The following is a 26,001-nucleotide window of genomic DNA, read 5'->3' as shown; positions in this document are numbered from 1 at the left end:
CAAACTTTACAGAAGCTCTCCTGCGAACCTTGCAGAACTAGCACTCCTGAAAGAAAGGATATTGCGGAGACATGGCTTAGACACAGCCTGGGGGATGTTTACAGAATGAGATTTTCACTCTGCAGCGGAGTGTGCGCTGATATGAAACTTCCTGGCAGATTAAAGCTGTGTGCCCGACCGAGAGTCGAACTCGGGACCTTTGCCTTTCGCGGGCAAGTGCTCTACCATCTGAGCTACCGAAGCACGACTCACGCCCGTTCTCACAGCTTTACTTCTGCCAGTATCTCGTTGTGGCACGGTTGTGGCATAAGGCTTTCGCCCGCCGTGGGGAGGACCCCATGTTGACGTATGCGACGAGGTGGGGAGCCTAACAACAGGCGAGGCTGTGCCACCCGCACCCTGCCATTCGGACCGCGGGGAGCTAGGAAACGCCTGAAAACCTGCTCCATGGTGCACGCCAACATGCGGTGTATGCGCCCGTAGAGAGACAGGAGGGGCCGAAGGGTCGACCTCCATCGGGCCGGGGCACCCGACGGGTGAAGACGACATATGGTCCGGAGCGGGCAAGAGTTCCATGTCGGAGGACAACTGGTCCCGGGAAGCGATCGGCGGCGCGTGACCCAGGGAGGCGCCCGGCGGTTGAAGCGACGCGTCCACTGCGGGCGTCGCCGGCGGGAGAACAGGCGGCGGCGGCGGCGCGTCGCCATGGGGCAAAATGGAAGGCAGCGTCAGTAACACCTGGGGCTGAAGCGAGCCAGTAGATGGGTCCCCAGGGCGCTGACCGGACGGCACCGTCGCTGAAAGCAGACGGGGAGCGGCAGATCCCGTGCGACGACAGAGGCGCAGCTGATTGAGATGCCGACGCACCTCACCAGAGACCCCCAAAACCAGATACATAGCGCGGCCGAGGCAGCGAAGAATGCGCCCTTCGAGCCAACGCCGTGAACCTCGATAGTTGCGGTAGTAGACAACGTCGCCTGGGGCAAAAGCAGGTGTCTGCCGCTGCACAGGAACCTGATGCGGCGGATGTAGCAAAGACATCAAGGTTCGATGAGGGCGACCGTGGAGCAACTCAGCCAGCTGTGACTTAGAAGTCCTGACCAATCGTTCAGCGGCACCGTTTGACTGTGGCGAAAACGGCGCGGACGTCAGATGTTGAATACCATTGGCCTTGCAGAATGACTGAAATTCTGCGGTCATGAATTGTGGGCCATTGTCGGAAAAAATAGTCTGTGGAAGACCTTCAATGCAAAGGTAGCAGATAACGCTTGGATGGTGACAGATGACGTCGTGGAAGACATCCGGACAACATAAGGAAAATTACTGAATGATTCTACGACAACCAACTATCGAGCATTCCAGAATGGACCAGCAAAATCGACATGTAAGCGTTGCACAGGGGAAGTGGCTTTTGGCCATGCAAAGAATTTCCGCGGTGGTGCTGATTGTTGTTCGGCACACACCATGCAAGAAGAGCACATATTCGTAATCGCGGCATCGATTCCGAACCAAGTACAGTGCTGACGAGCGGCATCGATTCCGAACCAAGTACAGTGCTGACGAGCAAGTTGTTTAGTTCTCACTGTACCCCAATGTCCTTGGTGGAGAAGCTGTAAGACAGAGGACTGTAGCGAATGTGGGACCACGACCCTGGACTGATCATTATCAGAACGCAACAGCAAAACACCACGCCGTACAAAAAGTCTCTCCTGGTGAGCAAACAATCGGCGAACCAACGGATCCCCGATCCGTGACTTTGACAAGGGCCATTGCGTAGCAACAAAACGCAGAATGGTTGCAAGGACAGGGTCGGCAGCTATGGCTGTAGCTACACGACGAAAATCAATCGGAAACGATTAGACCACGTCATCAGTTTCCGAAACAATGAACATGCAAGCGCTCGGTCGGCAATCACTGATAGTGGCGACACGCAGGTCCGACGTATACTAATAGACCGCGGCCGATTTAAAGGCTACCACCTAGCAAGTGTGGTGTCTGGCGGTGACACCACAGTTTTCTTCTGAAATTATCTACTAAGCAGAAACGTGTTGTTCTCCTCTGTGAATTAGACAGAAAAACCTTTGAGATTGTCCGATGACATTGTAATTCTGTTTACAGACAGTAGCACAAAATGGATAATACCTTGAAACGCTGTTATAAGAGGAATATCAACAACGATACATCAATGATTGCTTTCACGTTGTGAAACTTGCTTTGTGTTAATTTCTAGATTCTTCCTTTTTAATAATCTGTTAATGTCAACAATTTAAAATCTGTGGCTTTCTTTCACAGATTATTAACTTCTAATTGTTCGTGGTCTCACAAATAGGTAAACATAACTTTGTCATGCAGAAATAAATAGGCATTTTAAATTTGAATTTTTTGTTACACCCGTCCCGCATCCCTGAAAAAAAAATATTGAAGCAGCCAAAAGCTATGATAATATGACAGCGTAACTTCGTACACGTACACACCATCGACGGACAAGTAAATGGTCAGAGTTACAAATGTCTGTGACATAATGGTCGCCATAATATATTAAAAATGGTTCAAATGGTTCCAAGCAATATGGGAGTTAACATCTGAGGTCATCAGTCCCCTAGACTTAGAACTACTTAAACCTAACTAACCTAAGAACATCACACTCATTCATGCCAGAGGCAGGATTCGAACCTGCGACCGTAGCAGCAGGGCGGTTCCGGACTGAAGCGCTTAGAACCGCTCGGCCACAACGGCCGGCCATAATGCATTAGTGTTGTTCATGTTTAGTGTTCTTAACTGGCATGGTAGGGTATACGAAGGCGTGAAAAGCGTCGGATATTGTCGAGTGATCACTGTGAAGAACACAGACACACCGTGTACTCACGTGTGCCCAGAGTTTGAAAAGGGTCACATTGTGGCTCTCCACCTGTCCAGGTCGTCGAATCGTGCAATAACCAGGCCTGTGGAGCATTCGGATGCGATAGTTGCCCGATATTGGACTGCATGGGAACTTAAGGGCAGGCAGGACAAGGTTCTGGATGATCGCACATGGGTATCACAAGGGCGGATCCTGTATCAATCACATCTCAATCCGTTTACACTAGCGCCTGCTATCTGAGGACATGTAATGTAATCCCTGCAACATGTTGTGTTATCCTACGTTATTGGTCAGCGACCAGGGCAGCCGGACTCGGGGATTTCAGCCCCATGCACAGGCTGTCGTTAAAACCACAATCAGGGCCAACGAGATACACAGGCCCTGCAACGAAGTTGTGACGTCACACTAGTAGGCTTGTCCGCCACACTTCGTGAACGTTCGGCTCCCTGCAGGACCCACGGGAAATCAATATTTAATTGAAACGGTATCCGCTAAACATCTTAATCTTGTCGTTTACTATCGAGTACTTGTATGCATTTAAACACGCAGTTGAGAAGAGTTGAAATAGTTACTCGCTCCCAGCCAGAGACGGCTGCTGGGACTTGTAACACCTGCAGTGACACGTGCTGTGACGTGCGCACCACGGCCTGTCTTTCTCTTGAGCCTCGACCACAACGGCTACATTTGGTGTTCTCTCTTGACTGGGAAGCGGACACTGCTGCCGATTAGCGTTACATTGTTTTAGGTGATGAATCGTGGTGGTTCGGCACTACCCAGGGTATACTATGGCGCTGACCTGGGAAGTAGTCCCATTGTTCCGTTGTTTTGGAGATACGTAGTGGTGTTACTCCTGGCGCACAGGTACGTCACAGACTCCCTGCGTCCTCTTGCGTCGACTCTCATGCGACGGTACTGTGGTGCCATTTTTCACCACGACAATACTCGTCTGCACATGGCACGTGACCCTATGGAATGTCTGCCTGATGCTGACATACTCCCATTCCATCAAGACACCTATATCTGTCTGTGACAGATCATGTGTTGGACCAGCCCGGACGTCAGTTTCGTCCTACTGTCGGTTTCCAGGATACAGGACGAGTTACAGTTGTTGTGGGGGCCAGCTCTCCTGAGGTGAGGATACAAAGGCTTCACGACGCTCTTCGCAACCGAATGAGTGCATGCATCGGGACCACTAGAGGTGCAACGTCATACAGACTAGCCGGCCGGGGTGGGCGAGCGGTTCTAGGCGCTACAGTCTGGAACCGCGCGACCGCTAAGGACGCAGGTTCGAATCCTGCCTCGGGCATGGATGTGTGTGATGTCCTTAGGTTAGTTAGGTGTAAGTAGCCCTAAGTTCTAGGGGACTGATGACCTCAGAAGTTAAGTCCCATAGTGCTCAGAGCAGCATCCTGCCCACTCGTGTAATAAAGGGTGCCTAGGAAGCTGTTTCCCGGCTCGCGAGACAACAGTTAAAGCAAATCCTATTAATGGAGTAAGTTAAATTGACAATACTTGTGTATTCACAAAGGTGTGTTGCAAGTAACTGGCGAGATGCAAAATAATCAATGTCCTTCGGTATATACAAGTTCAATGCAAGCAAAACAAAATAGTTCATAAGTGATTGCTATAGCGTTTGTATGACGGCCAGCCTTCGAGTGCGGTCGCGGCTAGGCGGCGCGGCACTCATACTCTCTGCGTGTATAGGGCGCTCCTGCCGTGGTGTCGTCCTAGTCAGCGTCATTCGCTGACGTCGTCTCACAGCCCTCTCTGCTCTTCCGTTCTTCACCGTCTTGCTGGCGCTTGTCGTTGCGCCGGAACACATGCTGCCCAAGCTCTTTGTACATTTGACTTGATATTGTTGTTGTTGTTGTCGTCTTCAGTCCTGAGACTGGTCTGATGCAGCTCTCCGTGCTACACTATCCTGTGCAAGTTGCTTCATCTACCAGTACCTACTGCAACCTACATCCTTCTGAATCTGCTTAGTGTATTCATCTCTTGGTCTCCCTCTATGATTTTTACCCTCCACGCTGCCCTCCAATACTAAATTGGGGATCCGTTGATGCCTCAGAACATGTCCTACCAACCGATCCCTTCTTCTAGTCAAGTTGTGCCACAAACTCCTCTTCGCCCCAATTTTACTCAATACCTCCTCATTAGTTATGTGTTCTACCCATCTAATCTTCAGCATTCTTCTGTAGACCCACATTTCAAAAGCGTCTATTCTCTTCTTGTCGGAACTATTTATCGTCCATGTTTCACTTCCATACATGGCTACACTCCATACAAATACTCTTAGAAGCGACTTCCTGACACTTAAATCTATACTCGATGTTAACAAATTTCTCTTCTTCAGAAATGCTTTCCTTGCCATTGCCAGTCTACATTTAATATCCTCTCTACTTCGACCATCATCAGTTATATTGCTCCCCAAATAGCAAAACTCCTTTAAAGTTTCTCATTCCCTAATCTAATTCCCTCAGCATCACCTGAGTTAAATCGACTACATTTCATTACCCTCGTTTTACTTTTGTTGACGTTCGTTTTATATCCTCCTTTCAAGACACTATCCATTCCGTTCAACTGCTCTTCCTAGTCCTTTGCTGTCTCTGACAGAATTACAATGTCATCGGCGAACCTTAAAGTTTTTATTTCTCCTCCATGGATTTTAATTCCTACTCCGAATTTTTCTTTTGTTTCCTTTATTGCTTGCTCAATATACGGATTGAATAACATCGGGGAAAGGCTACAACACTCTCTCACTCCCTTCCCAACCAATGCTTCCCCTTCATGTCTCTCGACTCTTATAACTGCTATCTGGTTTCTGTACAAATTGTAAATAGCCTTTCGCTCCCTGTATTTTACCCCTGCCACCTTCAGAATTTGAAAGAGAGTATTCCAGTCAACATTGTCAAAAGAAACGTCGGTTTGCCTTTTCTTAATCTAGCTTATAAGATAAGTTGTAGGGTCAGTATTGCCTCACGTGTTCCAACATTTCTACGGAATCCAAACTGATCTTCCCCGAGGTCAGCATCTACCAGTTTTTCCATTCGCCTGTAAAGAATTCGCGTTAATATTTTGCAGCCGTGACTTATTAAACTGATAGTTCGGTAATTTTCACATCTGTCAACACCTGATTTCTTTGGGATTGGAATTATTGTATTCTTCTTGAAGTCTGATGGTATTTCGCCTGTCTCATACATTATGCTCACCAGAGAGTATTGTCAGGACTGGCTCTCCCAAGGCTGTCAGTAGTTGTAATGGAATGTTGCTTACTCCCGGGGCCTTGTTTCGACTTAGGTCTTTCAGTGCTCTGTCAAACTCTTCACGCCGTATCATCCATTTCATCTTCATCCGCTTCCATTTCCATAATATTGCCCTCAAGTACCTTGTATAGACCCTCTATATACTCCTTCCACCTTTCTGCTTTCCCTTCTTTGCTTAGAACTTGATATTGTAGCCAGTAAAGTAAAATAACATATAACCTCACCCGATTAAGATTTATTTAGTTTCCTCGCCCCTTCTATTTGTTAGCCAGAGTGTATGAAACTGGTGTGACACTGGCCATCCCTGTTTAACTCTTTGATTTGGGTTAACTCGGCTGAACTCTTATGAAGGAGTTGAATTATTCAGCTCAAATTATAGTCTCATCTGTAATTTCCATTGGTCACATAATTTACTCCAGGTTACACAGCTGAATGACTTGTCATAATCGATGAAAGCTAAGAACCGTTTGCTCACGGAAGACTGGAAGTGGCGCAGATCATTGTGAATCCATGAAAGTAATACGCATTACTTAAAATAATAGCCCGTGTGTGTTTTGACACACACAGGTTACGTTAAAGTGCTGTTCCAATACTTCCATGCTCATTTAAAAGTGCTAATACTCTGTTTTACCGGCGCTGTAAGCAGTCAGTGCCCAGTGCAGAATTGAGGAAAGAAAATTTTAGTAGAGTAATTTAGACAGAAATGACAGTGTGTATAGAGAATTGTTGGCTTGGAGGACAGCAAACCACATGCAATACTTTTTCAGAGGATATTTTCCACTTCTTGAGATGGAAAATACGAGATACTAATTTATGGGAACTTTTAGAGTAATTTTGAGGTTTTATACGTACAGAGTCATGTAATGAAAAGTTTAATCTTTGTTTTCAGACGCTCGAAGAACCAAAGTGATGACCTAACAGACGCCGAGGAGACTGTGGCACGGACAGTGCGGTTGAGGTCCCTGCAAGCCCTGCCTGGAATGGTTAAGACTGTAAGTAGGCTGCCTTATCCAAAGTGTCGATGTTCACAGCAGTTTCTTGTTTTCCTGCTCATGTGTTTAACAAAAATATCATGTGCAAATAAAGATATTTTTTTCGAAGATGCTTAAGACAAAAATAATAATAAGAGGAAGAAAGGAATGAAATGAGAAAGGAACCTTAGGGCTTAAGATCCCGTCTACGACATTGGCATTAGACACTTCGTGAAAGAAGTTTCCGTCCTTTGCTGCAGTGAGGCATTAAAATAAGTCAGTGGCGACAGATGAAAACTTGTGCCGAACCAGAATTCGAATCCAGACTTCCCACTGCATCCAATCGTTAGCCTTGATCGCTTCGGCTATCTGAACATGTCTCCTGTTGGACGCAAATCTCCATCTGGTGCACATTACAGAGTAGTATCCCCTGTCCGTTATTTCTCTTTACTTTCCCTACTATACTTCCGCAAGAGGTCGGGCATTCTGGCGCATCTGCAGTGAAATATCCATGTACTGTCATTAACATATATTGTATAAGTATGGTGTTTGCCCTTTTGGACCTACATACTCAGTAATGTCACATCCATGTCAGAACAGACCCCGTAGACCCCATACCTAAATAATATATGTGCCTGATGGCATGTATATATTTCAGTGCAGATGCTCTGTAATGTCAGATGCATGTTCGACAGAAGAGACACCATATCTACAGAGGCGTCCAAAGAAATGTATCCACTGTCTAAAAGTCCATAATTGGCAAACTAATTGACAGAGTTGTCTCATCTTTGGTAGTGTAATAGTTTGTAGTTCCGGTAAGCGCCACAAGGCGTTGTATTGCGTTGTTTTGTTTTGTCAGATGACAGTCGCCAGGTAGTCACTGTTTTGTTCTTAGTTGCACCTAGTTACTCGAGTAAACATGGCTGGCGCAAGGGTTACATTCGATGAAAGGAAGTCAATTTTGAAGTGGTATTTTCAGTACGAAAACATTAATGAGGTTCAATGGCAATGGCGAAATGAGTATCAAACAGAGCCACCGACACGTTTAACGATTCGCCGCATTCGAGACAAATTTGAAGCCGAAGGCTGTGTTAAAGATGTACACAAACAACGATCTGGACGACAAGTCCAGCTAATTCCCGTCGTGTGTTACAACAATTCACTCGCTCACCACAGCAGTCTGTGAGACAGTGTCCCCGTGAAACTGGAGTGAGTCGCTCAAGTGTTCGGCGAATTTTGAAGACAGTGAAGTGGAAGTGCTACATCCCACGATTACTACACGCAATGAACGAGGACGATACCTATACGATATACGTGCCTGATGGCATATCGATCTTTCAGTGCGGAGGCTCAATAGTGTCATATGCACGTCCAAAAGAACAGACACCATACCTGTATAATATATGCACCTAGTTGCATATCGATCTTTCATTGCAGATGCTCTATGGTGTCAATGCATGCCTAAAAGAACAGACGCCATAACTATATAATATATGCTCCTGACAGCATATCAGTCTTTGTATGCAAAAGCTCTATAGTGTCAGATGCATGTCCGAAAGAACGACATCATACTATATAATATGTGTGCCTGACGGCATATAGGTCTTTCAGTGCAGAAGCTTAATAACGTCACATGCATGTCGAAAGGAACAGACACTCTACCTATATAATATTTCTGCCTGACGGCATATCGACCTTTCAATGCAGATTCTCAGTAATGTCAGATGCAGACCTGAAAGAACACAAACCACGCCTACATAATATATGCACCTGATGGCATATCGATCTTTCACCACAGATATTCAATAATTTCCGACCTCTGGCAGTAATACAGTAGAACTGCGAGCGAAAATGAGTAATGAACAAGGGACTTTATTCTGTAGTATATGGCATATAGAGCTTTGGTTTTGGTCGTGCGCAATCCTCTGGTAGCCTAATGGTAAGGCGGTCAATCGCGAGAAGCGGGAATTCCGAGTTCGGTTCCCCCGGCACAAATTTTCACTGTCGTCGTTACATTACATAGCTAATGGTTGTCCGTATTAGCAACTGCGGATACATTTCATGTATTTAATAACGGTTGTGGTCGCCACAGTGCCTGTTCTTCGGAGATACAGCACATGCATGTCCGAAGGAACACTGGAATGTACTTCGCTGTCACACAGGCAGTGCCGTAACGTATCAGGGATTTGAACCGTCGTTCTCCCAGATACGAGTCGTGTGTCTGGCTTACTGCGGTGCCATGTTGCTCAGTTTGAACTGGGATCTACACTTTCTTGCAATACTAATTTCACCAAAACGTCAGGAAATGGCAAACTTATACTACGCAAGAGTCTTCCTCATTCTTCACAGGATATGAAATCTGTTCGTATATAGATTCTAAAATGTTCCATTTATCTTATTTTGTACATTGTTGAAACAGCGCGATGGAAGTTTTTATGCTGCACCTCCTTTTCTTTCAGTTGCTTTTTTTGTTATCTTTCGAAACTCACGAAACCAAAACAAAGAATTTAGTTGGTACTTGATGTAAAGCTGTTGAACGGGTCAGTAGAGTACCTCTGCAAAGGCTGAGTTTACAGTTTCCTTGAAAATGGTTTGTGGACGTTCCACAGTAGTTTGTATTGTTTACGTAATTATGAGTGTATTGGAGAACGAAACACTTATTACAACATCCGGCAATATTACTGAACTGATATTAAACTAACGATATTGACATTTGATAAATTTCAGGAAGCATAACTCAGAATCACCCAATAGCTTTCCGTGTAAAACACTGGAGAATTCCGACACCTCTCAGATCTGCTGTCTAACAATACGAGCATTATTGCACCTAGTATCCAACTGTAGAAAGAAGCTGTATGGAAATGCTTGTAAATTTCTTATTTCTTTTCCTACAGGGATCGAAGCGAAGAGCTAGCATAGCGGCGATTCCTCGAACAGCTGCTAACTACATAGAACCTTCCAGGGCGTCCATCAGCATTTCTCCTTTGTATATGGTATGTACAGTAATATAAATGGAAAACAGGTCACTGACCTTAGGAAGACGAAATTCATTTTGTAACAACGTAATGAAAAAGATAGTTGCTACTCACCGTATAGTGGAGATAATGAGCCGCAAAAAGGCACAACAAAATGACTGTCTGAAAGTTAGCTTTCGGCCAACAAGGCGTTTGTCAAACATAGACAACACACACACACACACACCCACACACACACCCACACACACACACACACACACACACACACACACACACACACACAAACGCAACTCACACACACGTGACCACAGTCTCTGGCAGCTGAACCCAGTGCTCATGCGTGTGTGTGAGTTGCTTGTGTTTGAGTTTGAATGTAAGTGTGTGTGTGTGTGTGTGTGTGTGTGTGTGTGTGTGTGTGTGTGGGTGTGTGTGTGTGTGTGTTTTTTCGACAAATTCCTTGTTGGCCGAAAGCTAATTTTCTCACAGTCTTTTTGTTGTGCCTTTCTGTGACGCAGCATCTCCGTTATATGGTGAGTAGCAACTATAATTTTCATTATATTGTTACATTCTGTTCTGGATTTTCCATTGTTCGATATTGATTTTGTAAATGTAAAGGAAAAAGTGTTGGTACTAATCTCTGTTATTAATAAGTGATTGATATATCTGAATTACTTTTTCTTTTCGTTTTGGTACAATATATTTGTGACTTAACATGAAAGTTTTTCAAGAAATGAGAGTTGTTGGAAGTGGCTTATAAATCCCATTCTATCTCGTAAAAATAATATATATTTTTCGTTGGTCTGCAGCCGCCAAAAAATTCGTAAATGAAAACATGGCCCGTAGTAGACTGTAATGTTCTTTATTAATTGCGCGATCGGGCGATTTTGACCTTTGTATAATTTTCAAGGAAAAGTACTTAGAAATATGAGATGCATCAGATGAAAACTTAATACCCAGCACAACGGGACTGTGGAATAGTTCTATTCCAATGTAACCACCACGCACATTAAGACATTTATCCCGCTGGTAGACGAGACGATTAATTCCTGTTTTGTAGAACGCGGTCGGTTGCTGAAGGATCCGCTAACGCGCCCACTCTTGCACTTCTTCGTCGGACTGAAAACGACGTCCATGCACCTTCTTCTTCAGATCACCAAAGGAATGAAAATCACACGGTAAAAGATTTAGGCTCTATGGAGGATGTTGCAGTGTCCTGCAAAGAAATCGCTGACTTCGTCCAATTGGCAGTGTGGAGGCGGGCATTATCGTGAAACAGTGAGATTCCGGCCGACAGTTTTCCGACTGCCCGAGGCAAAGCCAACAGTGGAAAGAAACACCCGACATCTGCCCCGCAAAAGAAAATCAAACTGATTCACACAAGTTACAGTCAGGCAGCGCCGGATCTACGATATTTCCGAAAGGCGGCAAAAACTTGATAGTGGCGATCCTCTGCCCTCCCCGTCCCGGCCATCACGAGCGTTTGAGATAGGACAACAAAAATTAAAAACAGAAGCCATCAAAACTATATTCAGGAGAGTGGAAATTAAAATGTCTTGCGGTTCTTCTCCTACTCCGAGTCAGCTGGTTTGACGTCATGCCCCCCCCCCCCCTTAAGAAAAACTCAGTGTAGGAATATTGTAATTGGGAGAATAAGAACTGTTCAGAAAATCTGCACACTTTATTGCATATCAGCTAATAACTTTCTCTTTTGTGTGACATAAAATTACATGTTGATACTGAAAAAAGCTGTAAATAGAAATAGTATCCAAGACTGTTGTGGTATCTCGATTTGATTATGCCTATTTTGTCACTGTCTGCTAGATAATACGAAATAGGCCTTTCAAATATTGCAGCAACTGTAACACACGCCAAATAAGCGAGACTGTTTTGGCGCAAATGGTCATTTTTATATACTTCATTTAGATAAATAACATGACAGAATATAATTCACGAAGTACCAATTAAATGCCTATTAGGTCGCCTGTAAGCAGAGTTGTGTGTTAGGCAGTAGTTTCACATTTATTTCATATGTTCCAGTTTCTCAAGCATGAGCTCGGGAAGTAGTAGTACGAAATTTTTATATAAATTTGGAATCGTCATATTCTTCCATTTTATTTGTGTGATGTCGGCGTTTCTTCTCCTTCCACGTTCTAAGAAATCTAGTCATCACTAATCATGTAACTATTCCTGCCATTGTCAAAACTTATTCTCCGGTTAACTTCACTAAAACTGCCAGAAAAACTTGCTCAGTTACCCCGTGTTTATTCCCCGGTTGGGAATTATTGCGTGTTTGTACAACGCGTTTTTCGCGCTATTCCCTATCCGGGGACTCTGCGACTGGTCCTTAGTAGTAGAGCGGTCTGCCAAAAAATTCTGTCAAAATTTCGTTTTCTTGGTTGCACTGAAAAGATGTAGTCTTTCTTACCTCTTGTTCCTGTTAGTCGTTTATTTCCACTCTGATAGTCTGAATCCATGTATTTCGCTAATAATTATAACAACGCTTATCATTGGAGCACCCAATCAGTCACATAAACAAATAGCGATTGGTATTCAACCGTTCGCGTTTATTCGGCTCATCTCGTATAGCCCCGTCTGTTTCTGTCTGCGGGACAGGTTTTTTTATTTCTCGATGCGACGAGGATTGCCCTGGCAGAGACATCGCGTACACCATGCACACATTCAAAAATCAACTTACGATTCGATCAGAAATCAACGTACAATGTGTTCCGAGATCTTCAAAATCCAACAGGAGCGCGTTTCAAAATCAAGGTTTTTTCCTTCAAGAATATGAATTTGCCGCCCTCTGGAACTGCCGCCCGGGCAGAAACCCCGGTTTGCCCCCCCCCCCCCCTCCCCTTCACCTTTCATAGATCCGGGTAAGTCATGAGAACCTCCGTCGACCCTAGGGGCCTTCTGCTCGTCGAGTTGTTCGAGTGTGGAACCACTTTGCCGACGAAATTTTGCAGAAACTGTGACGCACCGTGAAGTCAAAACGCTTGAGGAATGCTGTCGGACGGAATCGTCCGCTCCCACACTGCCAATCCGACGTGCAGCCCCGATCCTCCACCTTGTGATGTCCACGTCTTAGGCGACCTGAAGATAGACATGCGTGGGCCTCGGCTTTCATTTCAATGCCCCTTACAAGTTATTCATCAGCCCAAAAGTTAGTTGACAAACCAGTGCTTGTTACTACCACTATCAACGGCAGTTAGTTCTTACTTGATCTGTCTATGAAAATGTTAACCGTGCAAGCATTACCAAACTTAAAATTTTCAGTGCTAAAAAATTTCCTCACCTACATCTACGCCTTTTCCTGACTTGTGTGTCAAGATGAGCTCACAGATTCTCAACGGGGCTCAAATCAGGGCTCTGAGGTGGTGTTAGAACCCTTTTGGTGGCATTGTACTGTAACCACTCCCGGGTTTTCATTGCGGTATGTTTTGGGTCGTTGTCTTGCTGAAAATGGAACACCCCAGTAAGACCCAATGTCTGTGCACTAGCGTGTAAATTACCTCATATGATCCACTGTACCGTGGATTACTGCTAGATTTCCAACGCCGGATGCCGCCATACAGCCCCAGACCATGATACCACCCCCACGGTGCTTGACTGTGGGATGCATGTGTTTGATGTCGAGGTGCGTATTCGGCTTGCGCCAAACTTTCTTTCTTGCACCAACTCCGAACACATTGAACTTCGATTCGTCGCTAAATATCACAGTGTTCCAAAACTCCATCGGCTTGCTGATGTAGTCCTTGGCAAACTGCAGTCGTTCCTGCCGGTTAATTTCCGATATGTATAGCTTTTTCCTGAGAGAACGTCCATGCATGTTAACCTCATTCAACACATTTCATATAGTTTGAACACTAACCGTCTTGTCGGACATTGTCTGAACAACCTCAGCAATAGTAACTGCACTTGTAGCAGGTTCCTTCCGAGCAAGTGCGATGATATGGCGACGCTTTCGGGTTGTAAGCACTTTTGGACGTCCAGGACGACATTTATTCACTGTTCTTCCAGTCTCTTTATATTTATGAATGATGGCTCGTATCGTGGTGTAGCTAACAGACACCCCTGCTTCGCTTTGTCGATAGCTTCTCCCTTGTGAATGGAGCAATACCACTCTCTTACGCAACTCCACTGAATGTTCCTTCTTCTTCGGCCACATGCTGACCACTATCGCGCAATTCAGCAACATACAAGCGACTGGGCCGTCAACAACACGCAGTGTCTATTGCGTCAGCAGATGATATTCCGGTACCTGGAAACCCAGCAATATACCGAGAAGCCGCACTCTGTGCCAATACTTTTTGTGTGCACAGGAGATACAGGTTTTCCCTTAACACTGCATTTCTTTGTTCATGGTAGGCACTGTGGGCAGAACTGTAATGTCTGGTATGTGAGGTAGCACGTACATGTACTGTGTACCGGAAGGTGCGGCGTTTGTAACCAGCAACAATAAATACGCACGTGTGCCAATACTTTTTGGTGCGATTGTATATATGAAGTAGGTTGGATTTTGACATCTTAGGCCGGTGTGAATACCATGACAACTCTGTGCTTGGACAAGAGTGCCGCGTAGCGGCTTCTGCTGTTAAAGAGACGCCGAATGCATGTGAATGAGTTTTCGTGTCACGTAAGAACATGGCGGGTACTATACGCTCTGTCCTCTGTTGTCGGAATAACCAGACAAGTTTTACGAATATATGACATGACGGGAGAAACGTTCTGTTACGTATTCAAGATAATTCATGTTGACCTTGGAAAGCAAATTATAAACACTCTATTTCGCTCTGTTTATTTAAAATTGTCCAGACGTATGTCAATTAAACTTCAGTGATTGTCATTTTGCACACGAGTGAAAGGCAAGCATAAAGTGTAGCATAAGAAACTCTGATAACGTAAATCACTGAAAAGTGGAAATACTGACCGAACACTATGTTTGCAAACCACTTCATATTAACAGAATCACTACCGTTCTGGCATAAAACGCCAGTAAGCAGCAATAATAATTTGTACACAACTGATTGCAACCTGCCACAAAAATGATCCAGTACAGTAGCTATAAGTATATAAGATACCCCATCCTAGTCACTTGAACAAATTATTTTTTAAGGCTATAATCTATCAGGTTACGTTCCATTGGGGAAACTGTTGCACTCAGCGACTGTTAATTTGACTTGTAAATTATAGATTTCAGCGATCAGTCTTCCTTTTTAAATTTTATTGGCAGATCAGACCACAGTTCAAGTGGATGAAGCCCGACCAACAGGCATTACATGAACTGAGCATAAATAATAGTGCATTGAGAATGGCTAGTTTCTAGCTGATATCTAGATCTACCAATAAAATTTAAAAAGGACGACTGATCGCTGTCGTCTTTCCAGTAAAGATTTTGCCTATTCGAGGTTTCGAATAAACCTTCGATTTCAGTCCGTAGATACCGATCAATATCGCGATTATGATATTTTCACCCTCGGGATGAGCGTGCGAGAACGTCAGTCGATTTGACCGAAAAGAAACTAATTTGGATTTTACCGATTGTTGTCCGGAGTCTGTTCGTTCGGGGGATAAGATCGGCTTTAGTATGACAGCGCACGTGGTGGCATACTGATTTGCAAAGATCGGCCGTCTCCGGCCGATGTCGTTCGTCGGTGAAATCCACCGATATCGGAACCACTGTGACCGTAGCCTAAGCGTAAGCAAGGTAGGGACGATGGGAGTAGAGCTCGTTTGTGTCACCTCGAGCTCTATGATGACGGGGGGATAAAAAGATAATGGAAAAAATAATGGAAGGAACGTGACGAGGTTCTACAAGTGCCCCCAGAGTCGGATTAAGGTCCAGGCAACACGAGGGGCCGCTTGGGGCGCAGATCGGAGAGAACGTCAGAGGCGTCCCCACTGCATAATATGTACACAGCGTCTACAGACAATTGATCGCCACTAGATTTAGATTTATTTTTAAAGGTTGTACCATGACACCACGGAACGACAACTAATGTGTTATGGTGTGAAAAATATGGTGGGGGGGGGGGGCGATAAATTATACGTCGCTTATGAGGAAAAATGTTCTCGAACCGGTTCTGACTCTCCATAGACTGCAATCGAGCTAAATGCGCCAGGCACATTCTAGCTGAGCAAGGGGTCGCGCAAAACCCCACAGAGGTAATTGGTGAAAAAGGCGCAGTAACTAGCCCTGTTGATAAAATATCGATATTCTTTCGGAAATATATGTTTATATATATCAGGAGGATATAGCGATATCGAAACGGCAATATCGAGAGCAAACTTTTTAATTTCATATGATATTTTTTCGCAATTTTTAGTAAATGTTTGAAACTGTTCTTTTGAAATTGTAGCAGAACATAATTTTACTTTTACTGCGTGAAGGAGTCTTACTACGTTTTGATGTTTCATCATGTCCAGTCTTTCGAATGCGCAGAAGCACATTAAACAGTGCACAAGTGAGGGTGTGCTCGCGGTCCTGATGCCAAGTTTCACCGAGTCTAAGACGAGTAATATATAGCTGAGCGCGGTAGATGTAGTGCCTTGTCCTTCAGACTGCCGCATCTACTTTACATTTAAACAGCATTCAAAGGAAAATAACCAGCCAATCCACAATGTGTCAAAAGGGTTTTCACGTGCTCTTGCGCTCTGAAACAGCAGCCGCCACTGATTTGCAGAGTAATCATGTAGATGTAGAATCTCACTCTTGGACGAACAATATTATTGCGCACATGGGAAATATTGTCAATATTTAAAAAAATGTGGGACTAGAAATTTGATATTGTGCACACCAGGAGCTGTCTGTCAGAAGTCGCTACACAGCCACTGTGAAACAATTGCAGGACGGCGGCAGCGCCAGCCCCAGGCTGCTGTCTCGCTCCGGTTCTTTCCCGAGACGCACCTCGCTGACCCCGTCTGCGGCTCCGAGTAGTCCCTCCACCACCAGCTGGGGATCGTCCGAAAACCTCGACGCATTTGAGTAAGTAAAAGTTGTGCTTTACTTTACAAGTGTAACTGTCCGTTACCATGCAATTATCAATTTCTTCATATATTACTCATTACCTGTATGGAAATTTGCAGATGGAAATTAAATTACAGCGTTGATATACTCTTATTTAAGGCGTATATTACTAATTTACATTATCTGGTACACAACACGTGCATCTTCCAAGCAATCAGTGAACCTAGAATGAGTAACGGTAGCAACGCTGGCAGGTGCGTAGAACAGACAAGAAACCTAAATCTGAAAGGGGAAATGGGGAAATAAATAAATTTCATTAACAGGTCCAGAGAACTGAATCACGAGAGAAGCAAGGTGCATAATAGTTTTCATGATTCCAAACGCTAGACTTTTTCGCATTGCTTAAATGTTGGTCCACTGACTGAAGCTCTTCAAGCCACGCCATTGTGTCTGACAAAGAGGAGTACATCACTTCTGTTACACCAACCCCTCTCTTACTGGCAAACTGTGTGCTGGTTGACTGTCTTCAAGTAACTCTGCATATTCTCAAAAGAATCTGATTTTACCACCACTGTTACTTTGTCAGATATAGACGAAATTAACTGCTGTTGCATTCTCATTGGAACCGTGATGCACAATGCCTCTCTTGTAACATCTGTTACTCGAGTTGGTTGAGCGCCTACAAGATGACTTATCGCTGACGAAAAGAACGTATGACACTGTATGTATATCCTTTAATCGTCTCTTTCCTCCATTAACTGTGCCTGGTGAGAGTATCATTCTGGCGAATAACACTCGAGGCTGATCAAAATGAAAGTTTTGCAACCCATCTCTTTCTTGGATTAATTAAATTTCTTATATGATTTCTTCAAAGAATCTGCCATTCACGCAGCTACTTTTATGTGTTTCTGCCACCCTAAATCTCTCTAGCTGCGTACCACTAGGTATTTCATTGTTGTCTCTGTTTGCAAGAATTGATCGACAATGGAACAATCAGACGATAATGAGTTTCCATGGCATCTTATAAGCAATATGTGGCTTTTGTTAAAGTTGAGCCAGTATTCCTTGCGCCATATGTCCATCCTTTGCGATTCTTCCTGCATTTAATTACTATTTACTGCCATTATGACTTCCCTACATACAACAACGTTATTTGTGAACGGCCTTAATTCACACAGCAACAAACTAATGTATCACGTGATCGTAAGTGCAGTTTATCCAAAATAGCTGTTACGCATCATAAACTGTGACAGCTGCACAATAGAATTTCAGTGCCACATGTGATAGAGGTCTTCCAACAATTGTTCAGATTGGCTGTTAATGATATCATAATAAAGCCTCAGGATGTCAACAGTAGCGAATGCTGTCATAGAGCAAGTGAGGCTAACCGTTAGATTAAATTCATCCAGTGTGTGTCCATGAAGTGGATGTACTATGCATGAACGCTGGAATGTACTGGGAAAACGCATCGTAAATCATACACAATTACAGTGTAAAAGAAGTAAAAGAGATGGATGCAACAGTTCTCAAGTAGCTCTATGTTGGAGGTTAAATAACTTGGATGAAGACAAGTAGGCTACTAGAGAGATCTCAACTTTCAAAAGTGGCAAATTGAGTACTCAAAACTTTCAGTTATGAGGCAGTGAAAATCTCTCAGCCCAAAAGTTAATGTCATTTGTATCTTTACCAATAGGAGGGAATAAGGCCCTTTATTTTTTAAGAGAGGTCAATTAACACAAGCCAGCAGTTTTCTGCTGTACTAGCAGGTCAGAGTCAGGCTGTCCATTGCTTCCTTCTCAGTGCTGCTGTGTGTATGCCACAGTCCAGAGCGTCATCCAGAATTAGAAATCTCTTCCTCCGCAATCTCCTGTCTCTTTCCACATACGCTTCCAAGACATTTATTGTAAAAGACGGGCAAATGAAAGCGAGACAGATACAGGAAAAGTAACTAATTCTTAATTATTTCAAAACTAATCACCGTAACATAACGACATTTCTCCGTTTGTGAGGCAAGGCGATCAATGCCTTCATTGAAAAAATATTTGCAGTTGCCTGCGGAGCCATGTTTTATCCGGACGTCGAAATCTTCGACTGAAGGAAATCGACAGCCTCCACCGTCTTTGTTCAAGACTCCAAAAATATAGGGCCACAAGTTGCCGAGATTGCTTCGACTAAGCTGCAGAACAAAATTGTTAGGCTTACCTGGTCACTTGTTGACAGACTGCCTGTTGGCCTCTGTATCGGGTTCTTCGGCGACGTTCGCCTGAGGATTTTTCTAAAGTTCCAGTAAGAGTGGCTGGCATTGTCAAAGTTTCACCCTCCATTGCTGGTGGTGGTCTGGAGCCGAACTCGCGACCGCAGACTATGTACCTGGCGCGCCAACGTCCAAGGACTTCTTCGCGGTCATTTCTGTTGCGGTTATCCTCTTGATACCTGCAGACTACTACGAACCGACAAAGAAGACCAAAAAGTGTCTCAGATAGGCAAAGGAGAAAAGGGACTCACTTCCAATGTCGGCAATATACCACATACCATGCATTTGCTGAAAAGTTTTGTGTTGGAATGACTGGACGGTCAGTCAGCTCCAGGATATCCGAACATAAGCGGCATGGCAGTTTGGGTAAGGTGGAGAAATCGGCCGTGGTAGAGCAAGCGCTGTGTGAGACTGACCACGTAGTAAAATTCGCCGACACGGAAACTCTGGCTGTAGAGAAGAGCTACCGCAATCGCTTGTTCGGAGAAGCTATAGAAATACACAATCACGAGAATAGCTCCAACAAGAAAGAAGAAAGCCTCAAGATAAACGGATCCTGGCTTCGCGTGCTGCAGCGAACGACCGTTGTAGGTAGCGACAGGACAACCACAACGACCGCGGAGATGTCCTTGGACGTTGGCGCGCCAGGTACCTATAGTCTGCGGCCGCGAACTCGGCTCCAGACCACCACCAGCAGTGGGCAGTGAAGCTTTGACAATGTCGACCACTCATGCTGGCGAAACGTCAGAAAAATCATCAGACGGACATCGGCCGAAGAACCCGAGACGGAAGCCAGTAGGCAGTTTGTATGCTGCAAAAGTTTCGCTGGGAATCAATAGACGTTCCCCGTAAAGTCCCGATCGCTCCCCATGCGATCTGCACACTTTGAAACCCTGAAGAAAGACATTGGTTGCTGTCGATTTGTTTCGGACCAGGTCATGCAAGGCTGTGTACAATCATGGTTCCATAGGCAACCTCAAGTTTTTTTCCACTGTGTCATCGATCGTCTTGTCTCACTATGGGATTAATAGTTTGGCGATTACTTTTGAAATAGTAAACAGTTTACTTACTTTTTTCCATTTGTCTCGTTTTCATTTGAGTGCCCCTTCTACTTCTTACTTTATACACTATGATCTATTCATTCTCAGTCTCCTGTTCTTACACAATTGCTCTGTCGTCCCATTCTTTTCTGTACCTCATCTTTTTTCACTCTGTACATCCAACTTATATTTTGATCCTCCACCACTTCCACATCTCAAAAGCCTCCAGAACTGGTTCATTTTTCTTCACCACTATCTAAAGTTCAGCGCAGTGCAGGGAGACAGTCCATGTAAAATGCTTTATCACATAACCAATGCAGGAGGAAACATACATCACAAAACACTGTTTGCATTTTAGCAAGGATTATGCACCATTAGAGCAACTTTGAATATGCTTAAGTCATGTAATTTAATTTTCACCCACTAAATCAGCTTAATTATTGCACTTCTTTTTTTAAGGAATACAACCAATACCTTTATGGACAACATACAAGAAATTAGTGAATCAAGACGAGAAAGTTGCAGCAGTAGACTCGAGCTGGAGAATGTGGAGCCAGAAGGAAATAATAATTATGGGTATGTCCTATCATAGTTAAAATTTTTGCCTATTATATACGTGAACTGAAAAAATTGTATGTGTTGAACGAATGATTTTAAAGTGTTGCACAAAAATATCTGTGGCAAATCACTTGGAGTTATTCCGACAGGAATTATTGTCTTAGAATAAACATTTTTGAATCTGACTTGAAATCCCATAAATATTTTCCGTGAAATCTTACAGGAAAATGTGTTTCCACATAAGTATACAGAGTAATGAATATTCTAAATTTAAGGGTGGATGTGTTGTTACATCCCTTCAATGTTGTTTTAACGTAAGTAAGCAAAAAAATGTTGGTGTCTACAGGACGTGATGACTTTCTTGGTTTTTCTGTACAGCTATGCTGTTGGAGTAGTGACGGTTGCATGCTGAGAAGAACACAGCTATTTCTGCGTCAAATTTAATAAGATTTGACATGTCACCGACTTGAGATTGTCGTACAGCTCATTTTTAAGTATGAAGGAATTCCTGCCGGCTTCATAACAGCGTTGTGAAAATTAAGATAGATTTCTGGCTGTGAGATCGTTTCAGTTTCTATCAACTCACTTGACATGGATGATTATAGAATTTGCAAAACGTGCTACTATGTACATGATATACTTCTTGATTTGTAGGAAGACTTTGCATGCTGCTGTTATGTGTTGAAGAAGCAAAATACTTTTCCGTCTCGTCATCAACCAAGGTAAACAAACTGCTTGATTCGTTCATCAGATGGGAAAAAAGGGGGAATTAAGATAATGATTTCTAACAACCTGGCTGTCGAGTATGCTGCACGATCGTAAACCCAACACATGACACCTCAGTTCGTGAACGATGCTGATAACTGACAGAATGCTTGACGTCTGTGCATTAACGACGCTGTTATCTGTTAGCACACCTGGCGTCTGTGCAGGAACCATGCTGGTATCCGGCACATGGTGCATGAACGACACTGATATCCGGCTGAATACCAGACACCTCAGGGCTTGAATGATACTGATATCTGACAGAAAACTTCACATCTGTACATGAACGATGCTGACACTCAGCAGAATACCCAGCACTTGCTGCGTGAATGGGGTCGGTACGCAGCGGAACATCCAACTTCTCAGTGCACAAATAGTGCCGATAACTGGCAGAATACCTTGACACCTCATATGTGAACGAACCTGATATTCGGTAGAATACCCGACATCTGTGCGTGAGCGACCCTGACATTCAGCAGGATGCCCGACACTTCAGTGCTTGAACAATGCTGATATTCTGCAGAATACCTCAAATCTTGGTGCATAAACGATGGCGATATCTGGCAGAATATCGAATGCCGGCCGTTGTGAACGAGCAGTTCTAGGCGCTTTAGTCCGGAACCGCGCTGCTGCTACGGTCGCAGGTTCGAATCCTGCCTCAGGCATGGATGTGTGTGATGTCATTAGGTTAGTTAGGTTTAAGGGGGTAGGACGTCAAATGGGCCGACTTGGAGCAGGAAAGGCACCACAGGAAATTTTATTCTCTACTGTCTATACTTTTACAAATAAATTCATAAAACTTTTTCAGAATGACCAGGAAAGATTTAGGATTCACACTTATAGCAGTGGAAGTGCAAAAACATAACAAAATAATTTTTTTTATATATGAAATTTCTACAATTTTTCGCTTACTGTTGGCAGCATTTGTTGCTATAGGTACATTTTTGTTCACAAGTAAGAGAGATTCTTTGATGAATTTTGCACAGCATACAAACCATACTTACAGGTGTATGAAACTCTAGAATTTTCCAAATCTATTAAAAACTGTGGTAAAAATTGAGATAATTAACTACGAAGTTTGATTTTTTCTAAACATAAAGTTTAAAACGTAACAGCTTATTCATTTTTTCATAAATTAAATAGATTCTACAGTTTCAGACACCTGTAAGTATAATTTGTTTGCTGTGCAAAATTCATCGAACAGTCTCTCTTACTTATGAAGAAAAGTGTACCTATAGCAACAAATGCAGCCAATAGTAAGTGAAAAAGTGATGAAATTTGACATGTAAAAAAAATTATTTTGTTACGTTTTTCAATTTCCGCTGCTACGAGTGCGAATCCTGAATCCTTCCTGGTCATGCTGACAAAGTTGTATGAATTTACTTGTAAAAGTATAGACATTTGAAATTAAAATGTCCTCTGGTGCCTCTCCCGCTCCAAGTCAGCCCGTTTGACGTCCTATCCCCCTTTAAGTGGTTCTAAGTCTAGGGGACTGATGACCTCAGATATACGTCCCATAGTACTCAGAGCCATTTGAACCATTTGAAGAATATCCAATGCTCTTGTATAAACAGTGCTGATACCTGGTAGAATACCTGACGTTACAAGATGTCAACAATGGTTTCTCTTTACGAGACTATGATTGGATCAAAATTTTTTCTCGTTACACAATATGCAAACCTCCTTAATATTTTTCCAGTTCATTGATAAGCGATGTTTCCGGCATAAAATTCTATGTAATAATGGATAATCGTGGTGCCCTAAAAAAAGGCTACTGAGGACTGCTATTAAGCCCCAGTTCATGGTCTTGTTTGATCAGTGGCATGTTGGCGCTCTGTAGCCCGTCCAGTTCCCGTCGTTTATTTTGGTACTCAATGATCCTGCGTACTTTTATAAGATAGGTCCCTGTTAATCGCCGTAAGTTTGAATTTTTGGCGAAAGGGAAACGACGGCAAGGGATAGTAACAACCACCTTGCGTGTAGCTGGGGGCCTCGTGCAGAGACGCAGTTGCGGTAGACAGATGGAGAGAAAGCTGCCTGTCGTCTGGGTCCCGAGGTCACACTTTGATAACTGCAGCGACTGGCAGACATGACTGAATGAAGACCAGTCTTGCTTACAAAATTTCCGCGGAACTTACAGCGTGCAGTCTTGTCCGCTGGTGGCCCCCTTGTTCTGAATCTAGTAGAAGGCTTCAACTGCAAAAAACCTGTGACGTGGTAGGTTGCGACTTCGTATTTTTTCACCATAATGTATCAGAGCTGCTCTCATCAGGGACTGCTCATGTGGCAGACTATGTGCGTGGGATGCACACAAGACGTTTTACGTGATTAGAGGATTCACCATACAGTTCAGATAATGAGAGCTGCTGAAGACCCCAGAGTTTTACTGTGAGATCCAAAGACGTGCCCCTTCCCATCCCCTCATGGATGAGATTATCAAAATCGTAGTGATGACTTACTGAACAATTCGCAACAAAGTGGAAGGATCTGAAGCGCTTCTGAAATGCCAGTGGACTTACAATGTGACAGTTATTGAACTATATGAAACAAAATCGACATTACTTCTGAACGGTTTGCGTTAGGACGTTCAAGCTGCATGGTTGGCTGCGGGGCATGATGGGAATTAGTAAGCGCATGCGCACGCGACTTATTGCTGTCGGCCACTTTCATTTGGATGGATTCGTCAATAAGAAAAGTTGGCGATTTGGGTTCTGAGAATCTGCATTTCGTGATCGGGAAGTCTCTTAACCCTCAACGAGTGAGTGTGTGGTGTCAATTGTCCTGTCACGGAATAATCAGTGCGGCATTACTTGGTGGTAAAGTTACTACAGAATAGTACGTGAAGGTTTTGGAAGATGATGTCATCCCTAGTGCTAGTTCTGCAAGGCTCGCAGGAGAGCTGTGAAGTTTGGAAGGTAGGAGACGAGGTACTGGCGGAATTAAAGCTGTGAGGACGGGGCGTGAGTCGTGCTTGGGTAGCTCAGTCGGTAGAGCACTTGCCCGCGAAAGGCAAAGGTCCCCAGTTCGAGTCTCGGTCCGGCACACAGTTTTAATCTGCCAGGAAGTTTGATGTCATGCCTATTATCCAAAGTGACCCTGATTTCGATAAGATATGGTTCATGCAAGACTGAGATCGGCCCATCGAGGCACGAGAGTGTTTTATGGCATGGAGGAGTATTTGGGGACCAGAGGCTACTGGCATGGTCCTCGATTGGCCGCCGCAGTTTCTGGATCTGAACACATGCGTCTCCAGTTTTTGGGATATATTAAAGATAAGCAATAACCAAAAAACCATTGCTGAGCTGAAAACAGCCATTCAGGAGGTGGTCGACATCATCAATGTTCCGACACTTCAGGGAGTCATGCAGAACTTCGCTATACGTCTGCACAATATCGTCACCAATGATGGCAGGCATATCGATCGAACATGTCATAACCCAAATCGTAATATCTGTAGTGAATAAAATGTGTGCACTCCGTCGTTTGTAACTAATTTACGTTTTTTCCATATAGTTCAATAATTGTCACGTTTTACATGATGATAAATCAGAGGTAACGTTCCGCGTTGTGGCCGTGGACGGAGCAGTCGATCCCGACCGACCTTCGTGTCATCCTGTGCCAGTGACGTCATCGGAGGCAGTATGGAGGGGCACGTGGTCAGCACTCCGCTCTCCCGCCTGTTACCGCGTTTCTTGACGTCGGAGCCGGTACTGCTCGGTCAAATAGCCCCTCAGTCGGCCTCACGAGGCTGAGTGCACCACCTTCCTGTCCTCCCACCAAGGTAAAAGGTCACAAGCAGCACTGGTAATCGAACCCGATTCCCCTGCATGGCAGTCAGTCGCGCTGATCATTCAGCTGTGGAGACAGAATGTGGAGTAAAACCCAAAATGGAGAGCAGTGCAAATCTAAGTGCACATCCAAAAGGTATGCTAACGAGAAATGTAGATAGTGTATTTCTCGCTGTAGATATAGAGATAGAAATTGAAGGTGCGCTTGAGATTGTTATCAGAAGCAGAAAATACAACGTGTCTCCAGCACTCAGAATTCACACTCTTTCATGGTGACAGTCAAGTAAAGCCGTGGGCGAATGCGTGTATCAATGCAGGTCTCAGATAATAAAGACGCTATGGTGTACACTGGGGTCTGTTTGAGGGAACTGTCTGTTTTCCTCCTTTTTAGATTCAGCAACTTGTAGAAGTGAAAGGGAAGACAGATACGTCACTTACAAATGACTCCTGCTCTAGACGGAAACTTGTCTGAGAAATCGCTCTTTAACAGTGAAATGTGAGTCGGCTCAGAGCACATGTGAAGGATATAAATCCGTTAGAAAAATGTCCTCAGTGCCAGC

The 26,001-nt window shown here is 44.1% G+C and overlaps 1 protein-coding gene across 2 annotated transcripts in view; it reads left to right on the top strand.

Annotated features, from left to right (window-relative positions):
* LOC126481412 (inositol 1,4,5-triphosphate receptor associated 2-like) overlaps positions 1-26,001 on the top strand; it is a 700,219-nt gene that overhangs the window by 638,293 nt on the left and 35,925 nt on the right. For both annotated transcript variants that reach the window (XM_050105150.1, XM_050105149.1), the window contains exons 10-13: positions 7,013-7,115; positions 9,989-10,087; positions 16,918-17,054; positions 20,790-20,906. In XM_050105150.1, the coding sequence (XP_049961107.1) occupies positions 7,013-7,115; positions 9,989-10,087; positions 16,918-17,054; positions 20,790-20,906 (456 nt within the window). The remainder of the gene's footprint in view (positions 1-7,012; positions 7,116-9,988; positions 10,088-16,917; positions 17,055-20,789; positions 20,907-26,001) is intronic.

Source organism: Schistocerca serialis, chromosome 5, assembly GCF_023864345.2.
Source record: "Schistocerca serialis cubense isolate TAMUIC-IGC-003099 chromosome 5, iqSchSeri2.2, whole genome shotgun sequence".
NCBI lineage: Eukaryota > Metazoa > Arthropoda > Insecta > Orthoptera > Acrididae > Schistocerca > Schistocerca serialis.
This window is presented reverse-complemented; position numbering and strand designations above follow the sequence as displayed.